The sequence below is a fragment of the Capra hircus genome, chromosome 13 (genome assembly GCF_001704415.2).
Source record: "Capra hircus breed San Clemente chromosome 13, ASM170441v1, whole genome shotgun sequence".
Lineage (NCBI taxonomy): Eukaryota > Metazoa > Chordata > Mammalia > Artiodactyla > Bovidae > Capra > Capra hircus.
Genome location: NC_030820.1, coordinates 18,172,964 through 18,186,072, shown reverse-complemented (window position 1 = coordinate 18,186,072; position 13,109 = coordinate 18,172,964). Strand labels below are relative to the sequence as shown.

General features: G+C 38.3%; 1 protein-coding gene across 21 annotated transcripts in view; it reads right to left on the bottom strand.

Annotated features, from left to right (window-relative positions):
* PARD3 (par-3 family cell polarity regulator) overlaps positions 1 to 13,109 on the bottom strand; it is a 573,907-nt gene that overhangs the window by 191,766 nt on the left and 369,032 nt on the right. For 17 of the 21 annotated variants that reach the window (XM_018057066.1, XM_018057067.1, XM_018057053.1 and 14 more), the window contains 2 exons: positions 12,398 to 12,442; positions 6,827 to 7,054 (listed from right to left, as the gene is read on the bottom strand). In XM_018057066.1, the coding sequence (XP_017912555.1) occupies positions 6,827 to 7,054; positions 12,398 to 12,442 (273 nt within the window). The remainder of the gene's footprint in view (positions 1 to 6,826; positions 7,055 to 12,397; positions 12,443 to 13,109) is intronic. The other 4 variants (XM_018057069.1, XM_018057055.1, XM_018057064.1 and 1 more) reach the window with 1 other exon arrangement.

Genomic DNA, 13,109 nt, shown 5'->3' with positions numbered 1-13,109 from the left:
GGAACAGTGAAGGGTGAGCATTGCTATTTAATGAGAAGTCAAAATGAATGTCCCCTAAAAGTCACTGTTCTTAACTCCCATGCCATGTAACCCTTATTGAGAGATTCACAAAAATTTCTCGATGTTATAAAAATACTAAGAAGGCTCATACACATCTGTATACAGATTTCCCTTAACTTCTAGTGGGGTTATGGCACAATAAACTCCAACATAAATGGAAAATACCAAAGTCAAAAGTGTACAGAATATACCTAACCTACCAAACATCACCGCTTAAGCTCATCTACTTAAAAGTGCTCAGAACACTGACATTAGCCCACAATTGGGCTCAGTCATCTAACACAGGGCCTAAGTTATAACAAAGTGTCAAATGCCTCATGTAATTTAGTAACTACAGTACTGAAAGTGAAAACCAGAATGGTTTTGGGCTGTTTCCTTTGTGATCACATAGCTGACTGGGAGCTGAGACTGCTGCCACTGCCCATCATCTCCAGAGAAGATCTGCATTATCACCAGCCGGGAAAAGACGCAAGTTCAAAGTTAGATGTACAATTTCTATTAAAAGCACGTCACTTTCAAACCCCTGTAAAGTCAAAAAATCCTAAACTGAACCACTGTTAAGTCGGGGAACGTCCATACTCAGTGCGCTAGAAAGTTAAGGGGAAACTAGCTAGGTCAGGGGAAAGTGTCTTGAAGAAGGAAGACAACAGTCCCACGTACAGGAGAGGGTAGGGGACAGTCAGGGCAGGGAGAAGACAAACCTCAGGGACGGCACATGGTCTGGATGAGAACGCACATGGGAGCTTGAAGGACTGGGAGGAAAGTGTGACTCCAGAGCTTACTCAGCAAATGGAGAGACAGTCAGACCAGTTATGAGATCCTAATATCAACTTCAGATATTAAATAATGAGAATTGGGGCTAGATTGGGTAGAAGGAGTGAAATTATGAGATTTCATGCAGAAAAATTAAGACAATTTGGTAATGGAGGGATTATGCAGTGAGATGATAATTCTAAATTTCTGTGCCTGGAGGTACTAGTGAGAAAAACCTCATCGCTATCATCCGTCTATATGTGTGAGATGCTAAGCATGTAAATGCAGTTTTTCCCTTTCTTCTGGCTTTGCCAAGCATCATTACTCACCTGGACTACTGCATTACTGTCTAGAACCAATCTTGCCACTAACACTGCTATTTACCAGCCCACCCCCAATAACCCACCCTCGATTCTACAGCCCCAACACTCATATTCTTTCACTTGAAATTCTTCAAATGCTCTTTAAGGTCCTTAGTATGAACAAAAATTATTTAAACAAGGCTGTCTGCAAGCTGTTCTCTGCATATGTCTTACATCTCACTCCTCACCACGCTCTACCTCGATAGGATAATGGTGGTCCAGAGATGGTCCCCCTTCCCTAAGCTCCCGACACACCCTGATGAGGACCACTCAAGCAGGATTGCTCATCTCAACTCATACCTCTTGTGAGAAGCTTCCCCTCCCTCCCCTCTCCCATGCGGGCTGAGTGGTGCCCCATGCTTTGCTGCATGGCAACCTGGGCATCACAATGGCCCTTAACCATTAACCACACTGCTTCCCAAGAGTTGGTTTGCCCAGTGGGTTGAAGTACCCTTAGCCTCTCTGGAACTTACAGCCTAAATATCAGGTTTTAGATCCCAAGACTCATAAATACTTCCTTGCAGTTTTAATGTAACAGATTTTCCCATTAGGAAGTTTGTTTAATATTGTAGAAAATTCGCAGGACTGCAAATCACAAGGCATGCATTCTGATTTAATTCCTAAGTACTATCTTAGTCAAATATTTACATACTTTTTTTCTTATCAGAAAATGCTTCAAATGAGAAAGCTATAATTCAAACACTTCAGATGTGACTTTTCGTCATACTTTTAGCTTAACTTACTTTTCACCTAAAAAAAGAAATATAAGGAATTGACAGCTTTGGCTGTGTCACATGGTTATACTTCTATCGCATTCAGAAATGTCCTAAAATTCTCCAAAGCTCCTTTTCTTAAACTGCAAGTGATACTCAAGTATACAAATTGTCATAAGAGGATTAGACAGGTTATCCTTATTCCTGGCACTTCAGAATAAATATTTTTAATAGATCAACATCCAATTATCCAAAAAGATAGATTAACCAAATGGTAAATCCTTTACAAAGTACTTCGACTCTGAAAACCATACATTGAATTCTTCCACTATAGATTTATGGTAATCTGATGGAGATTCTTAAGATATCTACCTAATTTACATAATTTTTGCTCAAATAAGTAGTGACAAAAGATAGCTAGGAATGTAGAGCATGCTAAGAGTAGAAAAATCTGAGATACTCATGTAATCTGCTATTTTGAAGCTAACAAAATAAATGAAAATTAATCTTGAAGCTCTCAGATTAGCTAACTTCCTAACATAAATTCAGTTTCTTCAGATCTCATACTGCTAACCTAAGTTATGCATACTTTAGAGCAATGTTTTTTTTTCCCCTTTATCTCCTGTTAAGAGTACTATAAGAAAGCAGGCAAGCTCCTTAAATGCAATCTGTCTCTATGTTTTCAAGGAATACCGTTCTCACATTTAAAATTGTAAACTGGATAGATCTTAAAATCAAGAGTACAATGAACAGCACAGTCTTCGGTTTTGTTGTGTATCACCTCCTCGACCTCGACAAAAAGCTGTTGCTGAATTGATAGCAAGGCTGACGACTTGACGACTTTTAATAGAGGGTAAAATGGGGGTGGGGGTTGTATTCTATATTTTCAAAAGTGAAACAAGTCAGTGTTATGTAGCATCCATGTTCTTGGTTTCAACAGAAGCTGATTTATGACGGGGGCTGTAGGAGCCGCTCGCTGAGAGCCAGGCGGGAAGTATGATTTGCATAGAAGAGGGAGCAGATTGTAGATGCCCTGACCTGTCAAACACAGGTAGGGCCTCAGAGATAATGGGTCCCAGAATACAAAGCTCCATCTTGATCCAGACAGACACAGACAACGTGGAGAGGCCAGATGGATTAAACGAGAGACAAAAACGCCGACTTCTGCCATCTCCACAGGAAGCACATAAGTGTTACAGAAGATGACAGATACCAGATACCACATGGATCCCGCCCGGGTCTCTTGGCCCCCATTGTTGTGTGCATGCCACGATTGCAGCACTGCTGAGAAGAGGCAAGCCTGCTCCACGCCTGAAAGAGCGTCACCGGGGAGGAGCTTGACCCGGCTGGCAAGAACATCCAACCTCGCCCTCCACGTGTGTGACTTCCGCCTGTCGAGAGGGAAACGGCTGCATGGGACCGACATAGGCTGAGCGGGACAGGTTATGCCCGCCCCCGCCCCCCAACCCGTGCTTCCAGGGTGCACAATTGGCATCCCCACAGGACGGCCGTCTAACAGAGACCGTCGGCTCGGACAGGGTCCTCCATCAGTGCGCTGCACAACAGTGACGTGGCGGCCATAACTGGCCCCCGAGGCCCACCTCCATACAAGAAGGGACCTCAGCCACAGGGTCCCTCAAAGCACGAGGCCAGCAGCGCTCAGACATGCGGCCAGGGACAGCGCCCACACAGTAAGGATGCAGGGTAGGGCTGTACAGCGAGGGCATGAGCACAGACACGAATGCAGAGAGAGAGAGAGTCCGCAGAACGCGCCTCCAGAATCCGCTCTGCAAAGGGTGGGGTTTAGGCAACTAGAGGAGGGAGCCAGACTCCTTTCTCACACCTGCACCTAGCCATAAGGAAAGGCAACAGTCCCATAACCACCAGCAGTAACACCAGCCTTGACAGATATTTTCTTAGAGAAGCCCAAAGGGTTTGCTGAGGCGCGGAGGTCTCGGACGCCCAGCTCCAGGGTCGGACACAAGCGGGAGGAGTGAAACGTCAATGCCACCCCATGCCCTGCTGCCGACGCGCGCTGCGTCTGGGTGTGTGTCTCTCACACACGCAGTGGCGCTAGTCAAGCAGGAGCCCATTCACTGATGCAACAAACAGTCACTGACTCTGACACTTGGCCGAGCTCTGAGCCTGGTTATGCAGGAATAAGACGTGGTGGCATCTTTCCTCGTGGATTTTATGGACGGTGAGTGAAGCAGGAAGGCAGGACTGAGGTCAGTGGGTAAGTGAAGGAGGACACAGAGTCGTGGAAAGTTAAAACTGGAAAGCAACTCAGAAACGGAACCAGAGCTTTTCCAGCTTTCTCTGGCAAACTGTGAACTTCCCTTTTTTAAACTTACAATTGACAAAGAATCACAAAGTATGAAGAGTGATTTAAAAACCCCACAACTAGGAGGTCCCTGGTGGTCCAGTGATGAGGACTTGGTGTTTTCACTGCCAAGGGCCCGGGTGCAATTCTTGCTGGGGAACTAAGATCCCACAAGCCTCATGGGAATAAATAAATCCCCAAGACTGTCGCAGTGACAGCGGGTGCAGGGGGATCTGGTGGCCTTGATAGAGACCACTCGCTCAGCCTCCCACGAATTTCCCCACTCCCGCAAACCACCGAGCCGAGCCTCCTCACTAGACACTGAGACAATCTGAGCATTAATGGCCTTGGCATCCAAAGCTTCAGTTTCACAAAGGAAGGAATTAAAGAAGAATCTTAAGCAACTTGACCCAAATTCCAAGTGGGTAAGAAGAATGTGGAGGGACTCCAGGCCAGTGCTCAGATCACTTCAGTCATATAGTTTTGACAAGCCGCACTGCAGACGTTTGAAATATACAACAGTGGCCTTTCTCTGGCCATATCCAGAGTTCACCAGACTGGTCTGGGAGAAAACACCATCAAGTCAGGACTCTGTGGAAACCCAGCGCTTTGTGGTTGCAGGTGCACATGTCAGGGTGTGTCTCCCAGTTCTTACCTAGAACTTCCCCTCCGGGTCACACATTTTAGTTCATCTACTTACCTGGTTTTGTCTTGATGATAGTTGAGTACAAAAGTTTTAATATGAAATACTTAAATCGGTTATTTCCAGTTAAAACCGGAAGCTAAGTTTATGTCAGGGACAAATTTAGACGTTCACATGGTGGGAAGCTCTAGAGGCTACAGAATTAAGAACATGCCTGGTACTGATCGCTATTCCATCCCCTGCTGCATTTTAAATATGTGGTATATGTGAGAAAATTGCATTCTATGAAGGAATTTAAATAACATGTGAACTAGGACAAGAAAAAAGCTCAGGAACAAAACTGTATTTGTTAAAAGAAACAACAACAACAACAACAAAAAATACTGAGGTGCCAGAGCACTGGCTCCCTTATTAAATGTGCACCCAGGACAAAGGCAAGATCTCTAAGTGATAGAGGGTCCCCACCCTAGAAAGGCAACACAAGTAACACTGGGTGAGACTGGCAAGGAGCCCCTGAGACGCCAGGAAAAACCCGAGAGGGTTGGAAGCTTATATGACTCAGGAGCTTAGAGACCAAGCTTGGCAGCAAAAATAGGAAATATGGTCTTCATCTGGCAAGAATGGGCTGCATATATTTGAAATCACTGGCTGGATGGAGTAAAAAGCTGTCCAGATTTAAACTAAGAATTAGGTGGGGGCTGCGGGGGAATGCAGCGCTCCTCTACTAAGTTTTGCTTTGCATGTTACATTGTAGCAGAAATATTCATCTTCCCAAACACATTATATGTGACAGGCAAAGATTATATAATTTTGCTTTATATCTCCTCAGAATGTGATTTCCATTTGAAACTCTCCTTTCCCACCACAATCTTCCTTAGGCATGTGTGATGGAAGTGGTCCCCCAAAAGTTAAACTGTCATCGTTTACAATCCACCTAAATGATCTCTGCTTTAATTTTGGGTAGGGGTGTCTCCTGCTTTTCTTTATCCTTTCTTTCTTTCTTCTTTCTTTTCCCAACAGTGTTTCTTACGATGGTTAGCTGGGTAGAGTTACTTTAAGTTAAAAATCTAGAATATGAATCAGCAGTTACGAACAATATAAGCTAATCAACAGTGTTTTCTAGTAGAACTCAAGTCCATTCTCTTCTAAATAAATACAATTCTGAGTTTCCTTCTTATGTTTAAACTGAATGGGTATTTTTATACTCATTTATAAGTGTTTAACTTCAACAAGTCCCTGAAGCATACATTTTATGTATTTATAAACGTTACTTTTTTCTCAATATATCAATACTATGGAAAACACATTGCTCATTCTCAGTAACCTTTAACTGTCAATAATCTTGGCTTAAAATGTTTGGCAATTTGGAAATACATATACATAAATATATTTTGCTAGCCTAGTTCAAGGAAAGAGTAATTCATAAAAACAAAACAAAAGTATGTTATCAAAATCACAGATGATTACACATATTCATTTGAGATATATTACAGATATACTGTACAGCAGTGGTTTTTAAATATTTTGGTCTCAGGATAACTTTATACTCCTAAAATTTATTAAGGACTCAAAATTTTTCTGTGGATTGTATCTATCAATATTTACTGAACTAAAACTTTCTCAGTTTTAAACTGAGAAAGTTTAAAAATAAAAATTATTTTATAAAAAATTATAGATTTCATATTAGCAGAAATCACATTAAAAAAAAAAGAAAGAAAGAAAGAAACCTGTATTTTCCAAAAACAATTATTGAGAAGAATGGAAAATCTCTTTAATATCTAGTTGAAAAGATTCTTCTATCTGCTCTGCATTTAGTCTCTTGCAATATCACATGATATGTTGCCTTTAGAAAAACCAACTGTGCATTTGTGAGAAAATAAGAGTAAAATGGTAAATAACATCTTCGTATTATGAAAATGCTTCACTATAGAGATCCTCGCCATGGCTATTCCTTCAGACGTCGTACACTTACACGTCTCCATGCCTTCGTCATCATCATCCACTGCAGGTTTATCATAGGACTTGTCAATGGCAGCTCTGAAGCTCTCATTGCAGCCCCTTCCTCGGATTATCCGTGGCCTAGGGCGATGGAAAGGAATGTCCCCATTCAAAGTCACCTCGGCAACCGCTGTCTGCAGACTCTCTAAAGAGCTCGACTTCTTCAGACCCAGGGAAGGCCCCACATCTCTGCTGGGGGAACCTTGGAAGTCGGCAAAAACAAAATGTTAGAATGAGTGGTGAAAATTACATGGCTGAATATCTGTGAATTGTAGAAAATATCAGGGACAAATTATTTGTTCAGTGTCTACTTCTGGAACGTGGGTAGCAAGATATAAAAAGTAAAGTGACAGTAACTAATTTTAACTTTTCCCAAATGTGTATTAAATTTGGTCTATTTTCTCTATTCTCATTAGGAGACATTTTAAGCTATTAGTTTTCATTTTTAGCTCAACAGATAAAATCTTTGTCAAATTATTTGCTTCAAGTTATGTTAATAATCTAAAAAACCAGAATAACCCAGAAAATCATTCTGCAAGGCAGGATGATAAAATGGCTAAGGGAAGCAACCAAGTACACTTTGTGACTTAGCTTAAAACATTTTTTTTAGCAGTTTACAATTATTTACAATGGAAGTGCAACTTTTATCTCAGTAAGTTTCATCAAGTTGTCCTCATATGGCAAAGGTTCAGACAACTCAGCAAGTGAGAAAAGCACAGGACACCACATGTCGCCCACAGGGCACCCTAGCACCAGGTAGAAACCTATCTCTGGAAAACGGTGGTTCTCTGGGAAGAGCAATACAAGATGTGAATAGAAATAAACTACAGAAGGACCGTCGCGAGAGAGAAGTAAAGAGGGAAAGATGCCAGAACTGCATGTGAGGACTTACGCCTCCAGGTCAGCAGAGAGAAACAGGTAATGAACAGAAGGAAGAAGACATCACAGTTACCAAGACATTTTCAGTAGAGGAGAATTCAGAGCACTAAAATTGTGGCTTGGTGACTTGAGGATCTAGCAACACTAAGATTGTAACCAAGCTTTAGAAGGCAATCGAAATGGATTTCTTTAACCAGGTAAAACAACTTCATCAATGACTGCCTGAGCTGGCACTCAAATAGATGAGTTTAGCCTCAAGATGACGGAAATACCTGCAACCACCAGCTGGGCAATCCAGGTTACAGAACTAGTTCTTCACTCACACTCTTAGAAAGACAGGTACAAAGGAAAAAAAAGAGCAAGGGGTAGGAGAGGCGAGACTGGATATCTTATCTCTACATGGGGCCATCAGCCCATATGTGGATCACTAATTAAGGAGCAACCTTGATATGTTTTCACATAGAAACCAAATAGTTCTGAGATGGTCGTTCAATGGCTCAGAGTATAAAACAGAATAAAAATTAAATTGGGAGAGTCAAAACAAGAATTATCTTTTTAAAATTCATTTACATGACAACTTTCACATAATCTTCACAATGGGGTAGCAGTTTTAAGTTAGAACAAGTCTGTTCAAAATGTAACATAGGCAGACAGGCAGACAGATGATTCTAATGAAGAAAAAATATTCCATAAATTAGAGTGCTTGAGAGAAAAAGATGATTTATTTAACTTTCCCCATGCAGGTTTGTCTATATTTGATTATTTCATGAGAAAAATGCACAAGGAATATTTCTTGCCAGGATAATCAATCTTACTTTTTCTCTTGATAGCACTATAATGTTTGACAAGTTCATGTTTTAAATATCCATAAAAATCATGTCACAGGAAGGAAAATGATTTTGTTCCAAAGAGCTAAAGAAAAAGTAAGAGATTAAAGAATCAAAGAGAATGGAAAAAGATGATTTCTGGGCAGGGACATTTACTTTCACATTTTCAAGAATTAGCATTGGGAAGATCTTTTCCTGAATAAATCACGCCTATTAATTTTCATAACTTACTAGCTACATTTAGGTCCTATAAACATTTATATGGCAAACATTTGGTGTTTTCTTGGATGCATAAAGGACATATGTATGTATGTGTGTGTAATTATGTGTGTGTGTGTATATATATATACACACATATCTATGTATATTTCTCCAATAAAGATACGTATGTATCTATGCTCCCAGTAAAGATTAGCATTAAAACATAATTTATATATAAAAAGTTAGCTGAGATTTGATTTAATATCAGCACCCCAAAAAAACTTTAACAGTTAATTTCAGAAATGGCATGATTATTCAAATAAATGTACATATACATATTACATACATGTAAGTATTGATATGTATATATCTGTATATATGTATTTCTGAAGAAACATAAACACAAAGCAAATCTAGGAAGAAATAAATAGTGAAACTGTAATAAAATAAGCAATAGATTATATTGTAGGAATCATTGGAAGCTTACCTAACTACTCTTTTGTCTAATTCTGAACACCACAGTATAACATTCTGGTAAAATGTTGATAATTAAATATGGTGAGTATTGGGTATAAGAGAGATTAATAAACTATAGTCTCTCTATTTATACATAGTTGAAAGTTTTCATAACATCTATTATTTGTGTATCTACAACAGGGATCAGCAAACTATGGGTCAAATCTGGAAATTTTTACTAGAACACAGCCATGGGTCCATTTGTTTCCATTTTCTCCATGGCTGCCTTCACTTTACATCAGAATTAAGCAATTGTTCCAAAGGCTGCCTGGTTTGAAAGAGCTACAGTATTTACTCCCTGGTTCTTTATAGAAAGCTTGCTGACTCCTGATCTAAAACACAGATTTCATTCATGTAAGGTGATATATTCATCAAAGACACTTTAACAAAATAGTTCGTTAATATATTAGTAAGACTGCTAAATGATGGTCAGCGAGATTTATAACATCATAAACTTATCATAAAAGTTGAAAATGTCTTTCCCTATACAAGGTATAGGCAAAAGATTAGTTTTATTTACACACACACACAATCAATGTCTTTAATTTTTAAACAATATTTTGAAGCTCTTAATGTAAATCTATTAAGTCATTAGGATGCTTCATTTATTTTTATATTCAAAGGTTAAATTGTTAGAAACTCAATTCTCTACATTTGAATCAGTTCTGATGAGATGGATGAAACTGGAGCCGATTATACAGAGTGAAGTAAGCCAGAAAGAAAAACACCAATACAGTATACTAACACATATATATGGAATTTAGGAAGATGGCAATGACGACCCTGTATGCAAGACAGGAAAAAAGACACAGATGTGTATAACGGACTTTTGGACTCAGAGGGAGAGGGAGAGGGTGGGATGATTTCGGACAATGGCATTCTAACATGTATACTATCATGTAAGAATTGAATCGCCAGTCTATGTCCGACGCAGGATACAGCATGCTTGGGGCTGGTGCATGGGGATGACCCAGAGAGATGTTATGGGGAGGGAGGCGGGAGGGGGGTTCATGTTTGGGAACGCATGTAAGAATTAAAGATTTTAAAATTTAAAAAATAAAAAACTAAAAAAAATAAATACATAAATAAAATTTAAAAAAAAAAAACTCAATTCTCTTATTCCCATTCTCTCTTTTCCTGTAGAAAATAAATTTACTCTAGAACTATCATACAGGATTCCCAAATCCAAGAATAAAAGGGGAAATCATAATCATACTATTTTCTTTAGGTCTCTTTTTCTACTCTTATCTACTAATACCTCTCTTGCCAGAAAAAAAGAAGAGGATGTCTTTTGCAAGGGCAAAGGGAAATGGAATTCAATTTTCATTATGAAAGGCTTATGGCTAGACAGACAATCTACACTAAAATGCCACTGTGACTCTACTAAAAACCTTTGGACTAAACTGTAAAATCATGATAATCTTAGCAATTCAAGTGAAGTGAAAAAAGGAAAATAATAAAAAATCTCTTTACTGTCTAATACTGGAGGATGGGAAGAATCCAGTGGAGATATTTTATTCATTGTAGATTTAAAATCAATAGACCAGCAAATACTTCTACCTCTATGTCATAATTTTGGTCTTAAGTTTTTCCAGTTTAATTCAGTAAAACAGATTGCACATAATATTTTCAAAATGCTCTTTTTATCTAGGATCTAACTAACATTTTAAACACTACAAAAGCAGATGATTCAATTAGATGATAAAATCTGCCTACTCACCATAAAAGGTATTAATGTTTTCAGTTGACATCTGGATATTATTATTATTTCTTAATCACAATAAATTGTTCTTTTCCTGTTAGTAACAGTGATTTGGTTAAATTAACTATTTTTTTCACTTTACTGGCATGTTATATAAAATCATGTTCTTTAACCTGAGCAGCTCAATTTGGTTTTTATAAACATTAAATTGGACAAGGGTTACTTCTTGAAAAGCACTGAATACTATTAACTCCCAAAAATTAATTACTAATTTACATATGTAAACTATCAAATAATGTTTTTCTTTAGCCTTGCTCCAGAATTCCAATGAATTTTATGTTTGATAAAAGAAATAACTACTTAATAAGGGCTGAGGCTATTGTTAATTGCCTTGCACTACAGTTAATCCAGTGATTTATTGGATGCAGTTTTCACAATCTATCTTTACAGAATGTGAAAACTCCAGGCATGTCCACAGTTATCTTTACATATGTATATGAGAAACACACTTTTCAAGAAGCCTAAAACTAATTACTATTGCAGGTTAAAAAGGTGAATTGAAGCTAATTAGTGCTAAGTGGTATAACAACATCATACTGGATCTACAATAATTAAAACTCTATTCCAAACCTATAATAATAAATCAAAATGCTCAGCTGTACAAAGCACATGACTTTAATTACACATAAAGATTTTCCTCTGATTACTGTCATAAGATAACATGTAAAGTAAAATCTATGATGTAAAACCCAGGTCAACATAATCCATTATTTCTACAGAAGGATCTAGGTAGCATTTTAGCAGCAAGTCCTAAATAGTTAAAAACAAAAACAAAAAGCTTTTCAAGCACATTCACAAAGTTAAGATAAAGACGCAATATATAGCCTAATTCAATGCTATGTAACAAGGAACTAAAGCCTGCATTAGAAAAAGAACTAAGGTTTTCTGAGTGACTAATGAGAGCTATATTGGACACTGTCCTTCAGTGAAAATATTTATATGTGCTGTTATCTTCCTAACCAAAATCACCTTTTGACAATCATTTTTTTGGATGTTAAGCTAAGCATCAGATAGATGACTTCGAAACTTAAAGAATCAACCCTAAAAGATCATGCTTTCAGGATTTTGATTTTTTCTTAACCGTGACAAAACATTCCTACACAAATATAATTAACAGAATCTGGGCTGTGTTAGCATTTCTGAAGTACTAAATTATATTACCACTTAGTATATACTACATTGATACATTTCTGCTCGAAGAAAATTTTCCTTTCCTTGTACAATTTGATTTCCTTCAATGAAAACATCCATGGCAGCCTGGAATATTTATGTTTACAGCCGTATGATTGGCAGCTCTATAATTACGATAAACTCCTTGGACCACAGTTTCTATGGCAACAGGCTAAGTGTCCATTCTTACCTGCTTTCTGGTCATCCACTGTACTGAGTTTAGTCTCGTCAGCTACTGTTAAAAGGTAAATGTATAATGGTTAGCCCAGTTAGTCCCACAGCCCAACATGCTTCAACCATTCCCAGATCTTTCCAGTTAGGTGATAATTCTTAAATAATATTTCATGCAAATAATACGAAACATCAAGCAAACATAATCAAAAAAGGGGGAAAAGCCGTGTCTCCATGCAATGCCAGTCATCTCAGTTCATGACACGTGTGTTACTGATATGTTAGCATATCATCATCAGCCAGGCCAGTCATTGCCCAATTTTCATTTATGCATGGGATAAATTAATACTTTTAGTCTCAAAGTAAAAACAGCCACCAGACAACAGCGTAAATACGTTACAGTTGATTAAGAAAGGGTTTTCTAATCATTCAATCAGTGCATGGATATAATTAATTAATTTGTTTGTTTGTTTGTTTTGGTTTTCGGTGGATTTGGATTGAAAACGAGACACTACCTGATTGGTATGTGATTGAACAACTAGGATTATTTTCCTTCTCTCATTTGCTTCCAAATACTTTTTACAATAAATATGCTCTCAAATTATGATTCCAATTTAAAGGCCTTAATTATCAACACAGAAGAGTTTTCATTAAATAAACCTTAAAGGGCAGTGATGGAAGGAAAATATCATGAAGTAACCAAACTCTAGACATGGATTGAGATAATGGTT